At 39.8% G+C, this 14761-nt stretch overlaps 1 protein-coding gene across 1 annotated transcript; it reads right to left on the reverse strand.

The window, feature by feature from the left end:
• On the reverse strand, positions 1-14459 carry ghrhrl (growth hormone releasing hormone receptor, like). The gene is made up of 13 exons (XM_070831846.1): positions 14332-14459; positions 8573-8678; positions 7912-8019; positions 6640-6731; positions 5661-5764; positions 5173-5305; positions 4834-4987; positions 3815-3875; positions 3387-3456; positions 2981-3072; positions 2060-2189; positions 1087-1128; positions 1-102 (listed from the first exon to the last, which is right to left on the reverse strand). The coding sequence occupies exons 1-13, from the start codon at positions 14386-14388 to the stop codon at positions 1-3; spliced, it is 1251 nt and encodes a 416-aa protein (XP_070687947.1). The 5' UTR covers positions 14389-14459.
• Positions 14460-14761: the final 302 nt, after the last annotated feature.

Below are 14761 nucleotides of genomic sequence, written 5' to 3' on the forward strand. Positions count from 1 at the left end.
TTAGAAGGGTGTGTCCATCTGGCTGCCCTTTGCAGCAGGTGACACCACGCCATAGCTCCGTTCCTGCCACCTCAGCCATTGCATGTGGACCTCCTTCTGGACCTGTCAAACACATGCAATACAGAGGCAAGAAATGTAGTATTTGGTTTTTTGCTAACTATTATGCCCATGTTTTTACAAATCATGTGCCACATATATTTTTTTCATCATTATGTAGTTGATCTAATTCAACATGTTGATGCACAACTGTTATATAATATACTTGAAGCTCTTATATAATATATTTGAGGCTAGTTAAAATTAGTAATAATTCAACATTTTGCCAAGAAAGCTTATTTGCTTTCTTGTGAAGAGTAAAATAAGGAAATAAAGTTACAGCCAGCAGCTGGTTGGCTTCGCTAACTCTCTGCTCTCCCTGTATTTCCCAAAATGTTAAGACTATTCCTTTAAACTTCAAAAAAGGATTAAAAAAAAACCCAGAAGTTCAGTGATAATATGTAAAACCTGAAGACTACATTCAATCATTTGTCCCCCTGGCAAAGATGAAAGGTCCCTTTATTAGATATCAAATTATCATGGTATTTCTTCGGCTTATTATTGAAACTTTTGAGACAGAAAAAGTAGATTTCACAGCAATATTCACTGATAAAGCATAGTTTTAAATCTTTTTCTTTTATCTGCAAGGGTATATGGATATAGATTACATGAACTAATCCATCAGTCTATGCGGTAATTCAGTGACTTCTAGGAATTACCCATGTGAGCCTGAAGCACCCAACAGATGAACATGGGTTTTGAGTTATTGTGTCTCGATTATTAAACACAGACTGGTGTTGCCCTCAGGTCGGCCTCACATTAGTCTTGGCGGTTGCGTAAGTGTGCGGGGTCCTTTCCGTACGCAATGAGGGGAAGAGAAGCGGCAAATTATTTTCTGTTTTAAGCTCTGACAACTCTGACCCATTCACCCTTCACTGGCATATGATTTTGGTACACTGGTTCATTATGCAACAGAGAGCGGTAAATTGTCTGTGCAGTTGGTTGAAAATGTTATAATAAGTGCTTGAGAGTGGTGTGGCCTGTACTGACCTCTTGATTGAGAAAGCAATAGAGAATTGCGACAAGAAGCCCCTGTAAGAGAGAGGGTTTTAATCATTAACATTTAGGACAAGTCCGCATCATGAAACGGTTGATCATGATCAAGATGGCTTAAATGTCAGGCACAAATTAGAGCTGATGGGCTGAAGAACGACAATTAAAAATAGGCCATGAAAATCTAGTATGTTTATCTGAAGTAGCCAGAAAACTACACTGGAATAATGAATGGTTTGGATTTATATCTCAATAATACACTGCTTAACTGTTACACTAAACCATTATCTGAGGGGGAAGACTGTAAGCTCTGCTGCCCTTCCTCTTATCTTTTTACTAGAACATACAGAATAAAACTGGTCTCACTTGTTTCAGCTCTTTTTTAAAGAAATCCTGTGTTTCGGTTATTTAGGCACTTCGGTTACGAGTATGCTCCACGCTTACCTGTGTGCCTTATTAATTTGAATACTCAACAGGAAGGAGGTCAGGGACAAAATCCATTTTGGGGAGCTGGCTTCCGAACCACGTGTGCCACATGTGACATGAAGTGAAAGGAAGCCGTTTGACTTTTCTGTGGTCTCTAACAAATGCCAACACTGTGCCAAACTCCCCTCACGTTCCCAGCAACACAGAGCTGCTGAGCCCTTTACGACAACTTAAAAAGGTTTACTAATTAAAGTGTTTTCAAGCATATAACTAGCATTGGGCTTCAAAAGCATTTAATCAAATAGGGATAAGTATTAAACCTGCAACTGAAATTGAAATGTCTTTGATGCTATTCTTAGCCGTGCTAATGGTGAGGTTACAGGGATGTCTGTCAGCTGGTCATTCAGTCCCCTGTGCTCTAGATATAAATATCTCAGCAGCTATCCAATGGATTACCATGGGAATTTGTATACAAGTTCATGATGTCCAACATCTGTCAGAATATTGAGTGTTTACCGTATACATGTATACGGTATGTGTGTACCTGGAAGGATCCCATGCAGAGCTCAATACAGAGGCGCAGATTAACATTGAAGTAGTCGGGCAGGAAATTGAAGAACATGTAGTGAGTACCAAACAAAGGGATGAGGAGGAGGGTGGACTTAGTCAGGCGTCTGTTGCACAGAAGGAAACAAGATGCAGGAGGTGAAGCTACTTCAGGGAGTCATTCATCTGAATGCTGCTCCAGATAGCATCATGCACAAAGACACGGCAATTATCAGATGTCAATCAAGAGGATACTTGTGCGTGTGCCAGTCTGTACACGGCTGTTGTTTATGAACCAAACGTAGTAGCAGGTGCATGATTCAAAGTGAGAATATTAAATTGTGAGTGCAGAGGTAATGTTTTTGTGTGTAAGGGAACATATTAGCTGATAGAATCAAGTCAAGGATCACTTAACTTACCTTTGGTATGACTTTTTATAAGATCCAGATATGCATGATGTGCCTGAACACCGTCAGCCAATTAGTGAGCCTATTTCAATTAGAGATTGTGATAAGCCTTGTGGGAAAGGAAAGGTGGACGTGGCCAGACTGACTAGTTTGAGGTTCGGTAGTGACTGAATTAATTATACATTGCCACTGTGTAACAACAGTTTGCACATAACTGGCACCTTTCCCTACATCAAATTGTCGACTTAGTAAAAAAAAAAAAGCATCAAAGAGAGTGAAGAAGCATTTCAGAATGTGAATATCACACTGAGGTTCTAGTCACAGACAAAATGTTGAAAGTCCAAGACTGTGCAAGGAAAAGATGAAAGCTACATTTACAAATTCATCAAGTAATTTCTGTTTAAAACTGATTTATTCACCAGGTCTTTCTGTGTTTAAAATGCTGTAATGTCTAAAGTAGGAAAGCCACTGCTGTCCAGCCACTCATACTGATTCTGCAGCAAAAGGATTACCTGTACTGAGAGGAGTTATTGAACTGGATCAGCCGGGGATTGAGCTTCTGTATTAGGATTCTGATGATGTTCATGAAGAGCATAAAATTGATCTGTTGATAGATGAAGCAAGAATACAAATTGTAAAAAAAACATGTTCCGTTTTAATTAGAGCCCTACTCTGTACTACAACAAATGCTGCTTACAAGAACGTGATTATTAAATGTCAACACGGGCAGCCAAGTGTGTAAGTGGCTACGACTGGTGTGAGAGCAGTTCTGGGAACTCTATTCTAATGCACAGAAAAGAAGATTTTACCATTCCTAAATTGAAAATAATCAAATCATCTGCGTAACAATTTGTAATCTGCTAGCTGCAAACTGACTGTCCATCAGTTTCTTTGTTTCAGCACAATGGAAGCATTTACCGCAATAGACACAACAATCGGTCCCTTGATGATCCACCAGTAGGGTGAGTCCTCAGTGATATCCCAACATCTGTAAACAAACACATTTTGAAACGTGCACTCATGTTAGAAACTGCGGACATTCTTTTAAGGTGTGATACAATCACAGAGCAAAATCACTGGAATAAAAATCAACTTGTAGAGCAACACAGTAAAGAGTACAAAATGAGTGCAAATTACAAATTTGTTTCAAGTTAATGTACATCTACCAAATCTACCCTCACATTCTCCCCTAAAGGTGTATTTTCTTGCACTGTATGTCATAAAATCCTTTTATGGAGAAGCTACAGGGCCGCGCTGTGGCTCTGACTGCTGCAGCCCTTACTGCACTGCTCATTGTGATAGTGGGTCATATATGTTTACTATAAATATTTTAAGTTTATACAAACTCTGTGTCCTCAAAATACACCCTGGATCCAATCCAAAGGATGATGAAGATCACAGGTACGCCTGTGGAAAGGCAGAAAAGAGAGACACAATCAATACACACTTAGTGTTAGTTGGTTGGATCATAATTAGACAGCCACCAGTGTATGAACCTTTATATTATCTGCAAACTACTACTACTACTACTACTACTACTACTACTAAATGGAATATTTTAGAGGTTTTATGCACTACACATCTGTAGTATGTGTCGGTTCTCATTAATGTCCTGTTTGTCCATCGTACTCGACAAGTTAAGCTGCAATGACCCATTTTTTATTTTTAATCAGATATGAGTTCTTACCAAATCAGCTTTTGAAGAAACATTTGCCGACAAACATAATCTAATACATTAGAAGGGACTGCCACAGGGATGTAAACTTTAATTCAGTTTGTTTGGTAATTACAACTCATGCCACTGAGCCAGGAGACTTCCTAGCTGTATTAAAATAATAAGTTGGGGATTTCAGCCGGATGGAAATCTGCCTGCTTCTTGATGTCCCTAAAGACAGAAGTGAGTCTCCTTCAGAACTGCAATAAATATCTCAATGTTGTATTATTTATCTATTTATAATAGTAATCATGTTTTAAACCAAATGCAAGTGGGATGGACTGGACACTGCTAATCACGCAGTGCAAATATTTGTGTGTAATTATAGCTATATTGATTGTTTTTAAAACCCACAAGCTCAAGCTCATTCTGCACATAATGCACTGGCTGAATAAAATTCATACTGGTTTTAGTCCCTAATTGTCAGATAAAACCTTGACTCACCTTCAGCCAACATATATTTAATACAAAGATGAAAAATGTAAATCTTTTTTAGGCTCCCTCATTCTGAAATCTCTGTATCTATTACCTACTAATGATGGAGGGACCATCCTTTATTCTTCAGCCTATTTGGAAGAGATCATACACTGTAGGACACAGTACTGCAAATGTTGGATATTTCATATTGGAACCGAATTTTGGGTTTCTCACCCCATCCCAACAGGCCAAAGCCCCAGAGGCATCGACGGCTGTGATAGAAGGATGAAAGCAGCAGGGAATTGAGGTAAAGCGCCTCCACCAGGAGCCAGAAAAAATTGGCCATTACACAGTAGTGACAGAAGACCACAGAGGCCTTACAGGCAAACTGGACAGAAAAAAGAGGAAGGAAAAATGGAATGTAGAGAGAATTGTAAAGAGGGATTAGTATGAGAGAGGAGGTGCACAGTAAGCACGCCATGAAAGCCATGTGTAAATACAAGAACAGGGATATCTGCCCATAGGAATCCAACCACAGCCAGGAACCTCTTGCCCTCAACGTCATTATCTTACTGTGGAGAGGGTGCAGTGGTTGGTCTCGTCACTTGAGAACAGAGTAGCATCCTTTATGAACACCGACACAGCTTTCAAGATGAATGTAGTGAAGAGCTGGATGTGAATGAAGTTCCTGGCACAACGCAGCCTCCTGTTGAAAAAGCATTCAATATGCACATAACAAATATACTGTAGTGTTGCACAAAAACATCAAAGCCACTTGATTTGATTTGAGCCAGATAGTCACAATAAAATGTACATTGTTACACTACATTGTTTTTATTATTATTATAGGTTTTTATTATACCCACGACTAAGAGTGCCTTAGAATCCTTTTTTCTCTTTACACTATGACTAAATTACTGTCATTGCTATTGCTTGGCTCTGTGTGGTGAATGATTTGGCCTTACATTTAACTAAATGCATGACAAACGTTATAAAAGCCTGCCTGTCTTTCTTCTGAACAAGCAGAGCTCATTTCAATGTCATTGTATAATGTCACCTACCTGAAGAGGAAAAGGATCAACACAGCAACAGCCAGCACCACCAGAGAGATGCTGTAGCCGACGGTGTATATCAGCTTCACTGTGGCAAAGAATGACTGCTCTGTCTGAAATTAAGACAAGAATTTTGTATCAAAGGACGTTATACTCGAAGCTTTTCAGACTGCTGTCAGGCTTCAAAGTGAATGTAATGTCTCAAAATGAGACCAAATTGCAGACAAGCTTGAGACTCAACTGCCTTGAAGAGATGACAGCGGCATAACTGCATAACAGCTTTTTCTGTATTTTCAGCCTCTGTCTAATGGCAGTGTTGACTAAGCAACTACTGACTCGGCTCAAAAAAGTACATGAAAAAGGGACTTAATTACAGTACCATCAGGACTTATAATTAGTGACTTTCCAGTCCTGCTATTGATAGACTTAAAAGGTATTTTTTTTTTACCTCAAGACAAAAGCACCAAAAGTAGTTTTCTCATAATTATCCTCCAAAAACACTGTTCAGTATGATTAAGCACCATTCTCTCTTTGGGAAACAAGATAATTTCAGCTATTACCTGATGGCTGACATTCGATTCACTTACTGCCGTGGAAAATTATTTTCATGTGAGGCACATTTATGTTTGAATAGATTTTATTTTTGACTCTCGACAGGCAGCGAGCCAGCAGACATATACCAGAAAAATGTGTATGTGCAGCAGGTTCACTTTATTACAGTATAGCAGTGGTGCAGCATAAAGACCCTCTTGTAACATGCTGTATTTTTTCTTTCTGATTTAGTTTGCTGTGCTTTCTGAGTTTCTGAATTTGAAACAAGTGGGTATTTGTCCTCTGGTTTCTGGTTCTTTGATGGTTGTCTCCTTGTTCCCATTGCTACCCCTCCTGTTTCTTATTTCTTCCTGCACCCTGAGCTCCGTGCTTTCGATTTGGCGTTTCCCATTCCTCGATCTGATCCCTATATCTGCCTCGCCCCATCATCTCTCACCTCAGGAATGTCATCATCCACGCTGCAGGCGATGTGGTATGATGGGAAAGGTCTGGACCAACCTCCACTGGTGCAGTTACGGCTCACGAAACCTGAGATCAAAAAGGCAGCTCAGCCATGAAGAGATCATCTTCAGATTAAAATCACCAGTGTGTCAGGAGAAAGAGATATTCACATAAGATGGTTGGGGTTTTTATCCATGCAGAATGGGTTGGCAGTGCTGGTTGGTCGACTGGTCATTCAGTCCACCACTGTGGTGACGAAACATCTCAACAACAAATACACTGATTTTCATGAAAATTGGGAACAAATACCCATGGTGCCCAGGGGATGAATTCTATGATTTTGATGATCCCTTACTTTACCTGGAGAGCTACCATGAGGTTGACGTTTATGGTTTTAAGTTCAATGTTGCCATAACTGTTGGATGGATTGCTCTGAATTTTGGTGAATTCATTTATTCATGACTTGTCCCAACTTTGGCTGTTTTCAGCCTTTCATTTAACCTCCATCTAAACCTGCAAAACTGACACCATTCTCACCTGTATTTTGTGTTTAGGGCTAGGTGGCAAATGCTATCAATGCTAACACACTGAACTAAGATGGTGAACATGGTAAACATTAGATCTGCTACACGTCAGCATGTTAGCATTGTCATTGTGAGAATGTTTGCATGCTGATGTGCCACGTTCACGTCATGTCAGAGTTTCTGACTCACGTTAAAGTCAGACAAGTATCAGACTTGGAGCTTATTAATATGAACATGTCTGAAAAACAAGCAACACTGGGTGCATAATGTCATTTATTTGACATGTTGTTATTTTGTCAATGTGCAGTATTCTTAATCCTCACACAACCAGCTCTGTAAACATTCAGCCTTGTTGAGTCATTAACATGGGAATTGTTCTCATGTCTGCCTTCCATCCAATATGACATGAGCACAGCATTAGCATTTAGCTCAAAGCACCACCATGACTGAGCAGGGCCTCACAGCTTGAGACTCTTAGTCTTGTACTAGTACTACTTGTTTTCTCATTTGTATAGGCTTTATTTTCTACATACACTCCAAAACCTGATAATGGTATGTGACAATCCAGCAAGCATGAGCACTGAGAGCTGGACTGGGTCTAATTAACAAAACATAAAATTAAGATTAAGATTTTTCATTGGAGCAACAATCTAACTTAATTTTGACCCACTGGTGAACATGCTGTTCTCATCATTACCTCCTGAACACCCTTGTCACCCACTCTTTCACAGTGTGATCCCCACCTGTGCTGTTTCTGAAGAAGAAGAAGACTGCAGGACAAGCCCTGTGGACTGTGTCCCCGACGGCTGCATGAGGCCAGCAGACAACTGCATCCCAGAAAGGCCGGCAACCTTTTCAGCGGTGGTTTAGGAGAAGAAAGATGGTTAATAAAATGTGTACAGAGGAAAAGAGAGATTCCATAAACACGCATTTAAACACACTGTCATAATCTTACATCGCTGCCCGAAATGCACACAGTGTAAATATATGCTCATGGAGATACAGTAAATGGGGTGTATCATGCACAATACCCCCGACAACATCCTTCAAAGCCGTAACATCCGCCTCAGAGTAAATTGTATTATGGCAAAAATGAGGAAGCACAGTAGATCCCCTACCAAGACCTTTATCTTGAGATAGATTACATACATAAATCCTTGTGTAACTATCCTTAATGGCCTCCTCTATGGATGCTTCACAGTGACAAATCACCCAGCGAGTTTTAATCCCCTAGTTGGGACGCCATCAAGAATCTGCTCTGACAACTGATGATTCTCTGTGAAGCATTTATCCCAGCTTTGACTCTTGTACTTAATGTGAACATTTGCACTATATTTCATACCACAACTACTTTGAATTTATATGAGCTACGGCTGCGGGGTGATTTCAAAATGGAAAACACACCTTCTGTGCTCCTGTTGCCCTGCTCTGCAATGTACTGTAGGCAGTTGCGCTCCTCTTTCTCCAGCTGAAATATAAACTCACATTCAGGGTGCTGGCTCGACAAAGCCTGGAGGTAGGAAAGAGGGAAAAAAGGACAGAAGAAGAGAAGGGAAGGAAAGGATGGTCTATTAATGGCCACTGTGATGCAGAGGTTGCACTGGCCACTCAGTCTGTAATTACATGGAAAAAAGCATTTCACATGTATGACAAAACGCATGTCAATTTTCAAAGGGTAGTGACTAATTTTCCCTTCAGCAGGAAATGCTTTTGCACTAAAACAATCAGCTTTTGGTAAAATGCACCTATTTCCATTTGTGCCAATAGACAAAAGGAACTTCTACTATAGTGCACACAGATGGAAAACTCAGAAAAGTCATTAAATGAGTTTGACCCTGACAGAGATGATCATCTTGGCCTTGTCTGAACTCCATCCATTTAGAGATTCTTCTGTTTGTCTGCCCCTGCTCACCCCTCTGTTCCCTGATATCAAATAAAAACAAAATAACTGCATTTGCATTTGACTGATGTTTCTCACAGACTAAAGCAAAAAAGAACATCTTGTTTCAGGAGAGGACTGATGTCAGGTGGATGTTGGAGGGTAACGTGGAGGTAAGAGGTCAGATGGAGGAATCATACACGGAAGGGAGATGGGGTTGTCATGACAAAGCACAGCACGTATATGAATATAGAGCGCTTGTGGTCAGCATCACACACTTAATTATTGAATATCATAGTTTCACACTGTAGCTGAAGTTAAATATCAATGTTCTGGTGCCAGTTGCCAGCTGGAAATGTTGAAACTGAGATGGGTATGAAGAAAATATATCGACTAATGGTATGAGGAAAATCTTATTCCTGTTATATTTTCAATTCGTTTTTAAACATCCTATAAAATGGATTATGTCTTGACTCAGAAAGGTTGTTAGAGGCAGGTAGAATATCTTGAATCTTGAATGGGCTAAAGTACACCAGCTTAAATTCAGGTCATTTATTTTTATTTCTGGTGAACTTCAGTGTGTGTGTTTCCTGACCAAATGTGCTCCATGCTACTGAAATACAGTATCTGTCTGCATACTTTTAATGTACCTGCCCTTCGTTGGGATTTTGGCATCATATAAAAGCTGCCGTCATATGGTTCCTTGATTTTTGTTCTTTATTTTTAGGCAAGTGGAATGTAAAATGGTACTGTAGCTCCACAGTTATTGTTGGACTTTAATGACGCTGTTATTGACGTGGAAAGGAGCATAATAATTCACATAGCCATTCTGGGGCGAACTTTGATCTAAAAAAAAGAAAAAATATGTCAAAAAAAGTTAAGCACATGCTCTTTTTTCAAGTCTCTGTATGGGACTTGCTCAGCGGGAATGACAGAAGTGTGTGTGTGTGTGTGCTAAGAGACGGGATGACAAAAACAAAGACAAAAGTGGAAAAAACAAGGCACTCAGAGGCAGACATGTAATCATGATGCACTTCCATTTCCAGAATTACGAGAAATCTTGAGAATGTTTTGCATGTAGTTTTTCCATTGCTGAGCAATTTTGAGGCTGCTATTTGAGTCTCTCCTTTGGTTTCAGCAGATTCATATTCAGTAACCAGGTCGCTGAAGCCTTATTAAAGTAATCTCTGTTATGGATGGGCATATTGCACAGACTTTTGTCCTTGAGTCAGCTTGGTCTTTCTCATTTTGAAAGACCTGAGGGAAAGCAACCAAACACTTAATGAAAAGCAGCTTCAGAAGCTAAATTCCTCTGATACCACAAGCGCTCCCTCTGGAGAACTTCCCCCACTCACCAGCTCTCTGAGTGTCATCCAATGGGATTCGCTGCTTGTGTGTTATAAACATTTCCATTAAAATGATCTATGAGTTTCTCTGAGGGGGAAACAGCAACATCTGCACCCATACAAACCCACCTGGAGCCATTACATGAAATTACATGACTGAGTATGCTTTGCATAGATAGAATAATGTTATGCATTAATTTGAAATGAGCAACAGTGTGATGTTGTCGGAAAAACACTGTAATTCAACCCTGCTGAACAACTCAGAGCTGACTTTCATGGTTGTTGGACCATATACAAACATGTAATGGCTTTAAAATAAAAGTAAAGTAATCAGCTTCCATACTTTTAAAAAAACAGGATAGGCTACAGATTTAGATTCAAACAATATATTTGAGGGAGCACAGTCAAGTGTCAGTCGCACATGTAGATAAGATATTGCTGAACAGGCGCCTCTGTCAAGAAACAGATTTTCATCAATAGCAAAGTTTGACCGTCTGAAGAATTTCAGCCCAAAATGCTGCGTTTCCAATCACGAATAATGTTGTGCCTTGAATATATATATTTCTAATATATTCAGAATATATTAGAAAGTAAATAGCAAAGGTGAAATTGGTTGGGACCAAAACTCTTGATGTGTGTTTCTCCATAGAAATCACTCACCTCCGCCTTTTGTCCTCATTTTGTTAACCGTCAACTTGTTCACCATCACAGATGCGCACAAATAATGGGATTCTTAGAAAAAAGCCGGAGCCAGTGTTTGTGTAGAACAGCAAACAGCTTTAGTAATATGTCAAAAACACCTATAGAATAAACACAATACAGAAAACTAGTTGGAATTGCCTCCTGATAGTTGTTGGGGAGAGAAAAAAATGTTTCCCATCATTTTCTTTAAGTAGGAGCAAAAATGCAAGCTCTCAGCACCATCTCTCCCTCCATCATGGGGAATGGACGTGTTGGAAGCAACACGAGCGAATCGCTGCCAGTCGTCTTTGTTCCTAATGCAATGCTAATAATATAATGAGAGGTGTTATTGTGCAATTTACGCAGCAATTACTGCTCTTCCAGTTCAAAGGCAGACGTGCTGTTTACTTTGACTCCTGTAGAGAAATTGAATTCAGACAATCAGAGTTTGAGTAAGTGTGCTTCACGGTGGGATGCAGATGTGGTCATGTATGACTACTAAATTGTGGATGTGGTGCTATAATTCATTGTCTGAGCACTGGCTTCACACCGACGGAGTTTGGGCATTTATATTCCAGGCAGAGAGACGCACCTTATGTTACCATAAAGCGCACTTCATGAAAATGGCACACTGTTAGTCAGAAGGGGGTCATGTAGCACACATGGCTTCCTTGTTTATATGCAAGGGGATGTCGTGAGGATATTCTATTCTACATAAGAACGATGTGTAGTTGAGAGCAAGCGAGCAAAGCTTTGAATGGCAGGGGGTGAGGTGCAAAGCAAGAGTCAAGACTGGGTGGTCACGAGAATCAAGGGCGCATGTCGTGCTCATGCATTTCAGCTGCATGATGGGATAAAGAGAGACACAATGCTGCATTTAAGAGGCAGAAACAGAGCTAAGGAGAGAGATGGAGGGGCTGCACAAGATAGGCCTGGATAATATTAGCCATGAAACTAAATGCAAAGCCAAAGGCCCCTTCACACTGCCAGGTTAGCGTGCAGTCTGCTGTAAAAATGTTCTGAGAGGTGAAGCCCATTATCCACTAACTATCCAAAAAGGGGCCATTGGATTGGGCTCACTTTGCAGATGTTGCCTTCTATTTTCAACAGTGAACAAGGTGCACTTTTATGCTGCTGCGACGATACTGCTGCACAGTAGTATAACAATACAATGTTCAGTCAATCACAAGGAGAAGTCTGAAGCTCACATACGGAATAGTTTATTTACTTTCTTGCTGAAAGTTAGATGATAAAATTGATTCCCACTAATTTAGACGTTATATTAATAATTTCTTGGTCGTTTAGCTAGCTGTTTCCCTGTGTTTCCAGTCTTTATGCTACACTATGCTAAGCTATCCAGCCGCTGCATGTAACATTAGCTTCATATTTAGCGACAGTGGTATTCATCTTCTCATCTGGCTCTTGGCAAAAAAGTGAACAACCACATTTCTAGAAAAAATATCCACTATTTTTTTAACTGCTACATATATCTGTATAAAACAGTCCACCTGCTGGCTGCTTGAGGGGTGAACTAGATTTACTTCAAAAGTGTAAGATTCAAATTTGGACATTACTGACGTTTTACCGTGCAGCCAGAAAGACGACCATTTCATTTCTCTGTTTTTTCTCTCAAGTGCTGCTTAAAGTGCAAAATTTCAATCAATATCTGAACATTCAAAAGAGACCAGCCATGCACTATTGGTTTTGTTTGCAGTGATGTGTTTTCTTTTGAAATGTGTATGTGTGTGTGTGTGTGTGTGTGTGTGTGTGTGTTTTCATGGACCCCAGTAGTTCATTATAATTCTCCGCAGTCCTGAGCAGTGAAAGAGAAAAGAATGAAGTGGAGCACAGTGATGAGTGTGTGCCCTGTTCCCATTCTCTCTCTGACAAGCTGATCATCATACCACCTGTTTGCTTTCTTCTCACATTTCTATTCTATTATGGAAATTAGCGAGGTGGCGAGTAATAATAACCCTATAAAGCTGCTGGAAAAAGAAAAAAAAAGCTGTTGTGAGTGTTGGCATGTGAATGTGAATGCATGTGCTCGGCTTGTTGCATCTTCACAGTTGATTGGCCAACACAAATTATACAAACACTAAAAGCAGTAAATAAAGTGGCAGAATCTTTACCTGGTAACATCCAATTTTGTGTGTGTGTGTGTGTGTGTGTGTGTGTGTGTGTGTGTGTGGTAGTCTCATGGAAAAGCTTCAGATTTTCATGAATCTAAATGAAATGAACACACGCTTTCCTTTACTAACATCCCATCCCTCTTCATATATGTACATGCATTCATTTTTCAATATTAGTTACATATTTCATATTTGAATGCACAACAATCTCACCCGTACTGCCACACTATCTTTTACACACTTTTACACACCAGAACCTACAATCATCCACACACACACAGACAGACTCATCTCCAAAATGTAAATTACTGATAACAAAATAATAGTAATAGCAGATCACATTTAACAATACCAGAGCTCTAGGACTGCAAATGATGATTAATAATCTGTAGACTATTTTCTTGAGTAATCCATCACACTCTCTTAGAGTCTAAAGTGAGCAATTCAAAACTCTTGTTTAGTCATAACTATAGTCTCAAACCTAACAAGATTGTGTTTATTACAATGGGAGACCAAGAAAACAGCAAATACTCACACTGGAACCAGAATGAACGCTAGAAACAGTAATTTTTTCTTTTGTCATTGGCCACATATATTCATATATTTACATTCATATATTTACTTGCATCTACACACAATATACAGCATGCACCTTTATGTCAGTTTGCACCTGCACACACACAGACCAATTATTATACTATGATATTTGAGGCTGCACTGCTAAACAGTTTATATTTATTCACATTAATTCAATACAAAGATCAAATTATTGTGGCTTCAGATCAGTCTGCTGATACACTCCTGCTGAGTATTTTCTAATGCAACACATTAATGCCAAGAAAATTGCTGTGGACCTGTGTGAAGAAACAAACCCAACCCTCAGTGTGTCTTGTTTTGATTATAGCTTGTTTACTACCACATGTCATTAACGTGTTTCATTCAAAGCAGGTCCTGACAGTCTAGACAGAGTTTCTGTGGTGTTTATTCACCTCTCAAACAATTTCTTGCAAAAGGGAGCTAAAAAAAATAAATGATTGTGTTTGTCACGTAGAAGTTTTTGTACGTGACAAACACAATCGTTTATTTTTTGGATCTTTCAGATGGGTGAAGTTAAAGAAAATCACTCACAGCTGGAGCCAGACACAGACTGAGAAGAATCCCTCTGATGTGCAGGAGACGGGACATGTTGCCGGTTCAGGATCCTCCGTTCAGTCCAAAGTGACGTTTTCCACAGCGAGACCGTAGCACACCCCTGCAGGACGGGATGCTGAGCCCCTCTCTCCCCACATATGGAAATGCAACACTTGTCAAGCAGGCGACACAAAAAATACAGAACTCCCCGTGAATATTTTCAGAGTAAAAGCCACGCTCAAAAACTATCGGTAAGAAATGTCTCTAAATCAGTATATTTCCTACCAGTTTTTGAAGCTTTACAAAAACACTACTCCAATACAACGACGAAGGATAAAAGTTTGATTAAGCGCGTGTTGCATGCTTATGAAGAGACACGCTCTCTTTTATTCTGAAGGCATGCATCCGTCCACAGGCTGGACAGTGA

This window comes from Pempheris klunzingeri, chromosome 6 (genome assembly GCF_042242105.1).
Source record: "Pempheris klunzingeri isolate RE-2024b chromosome 6, fPemKlu1.hap1, whole genome shotgun sequence".
NCBI classification, from domain to species: Eukaryota; Metazoa; Chordata; class Actinopteri; order Acropomatiformes; family Pempheridae; genus Pempheris; species Pempheris klunzingeri.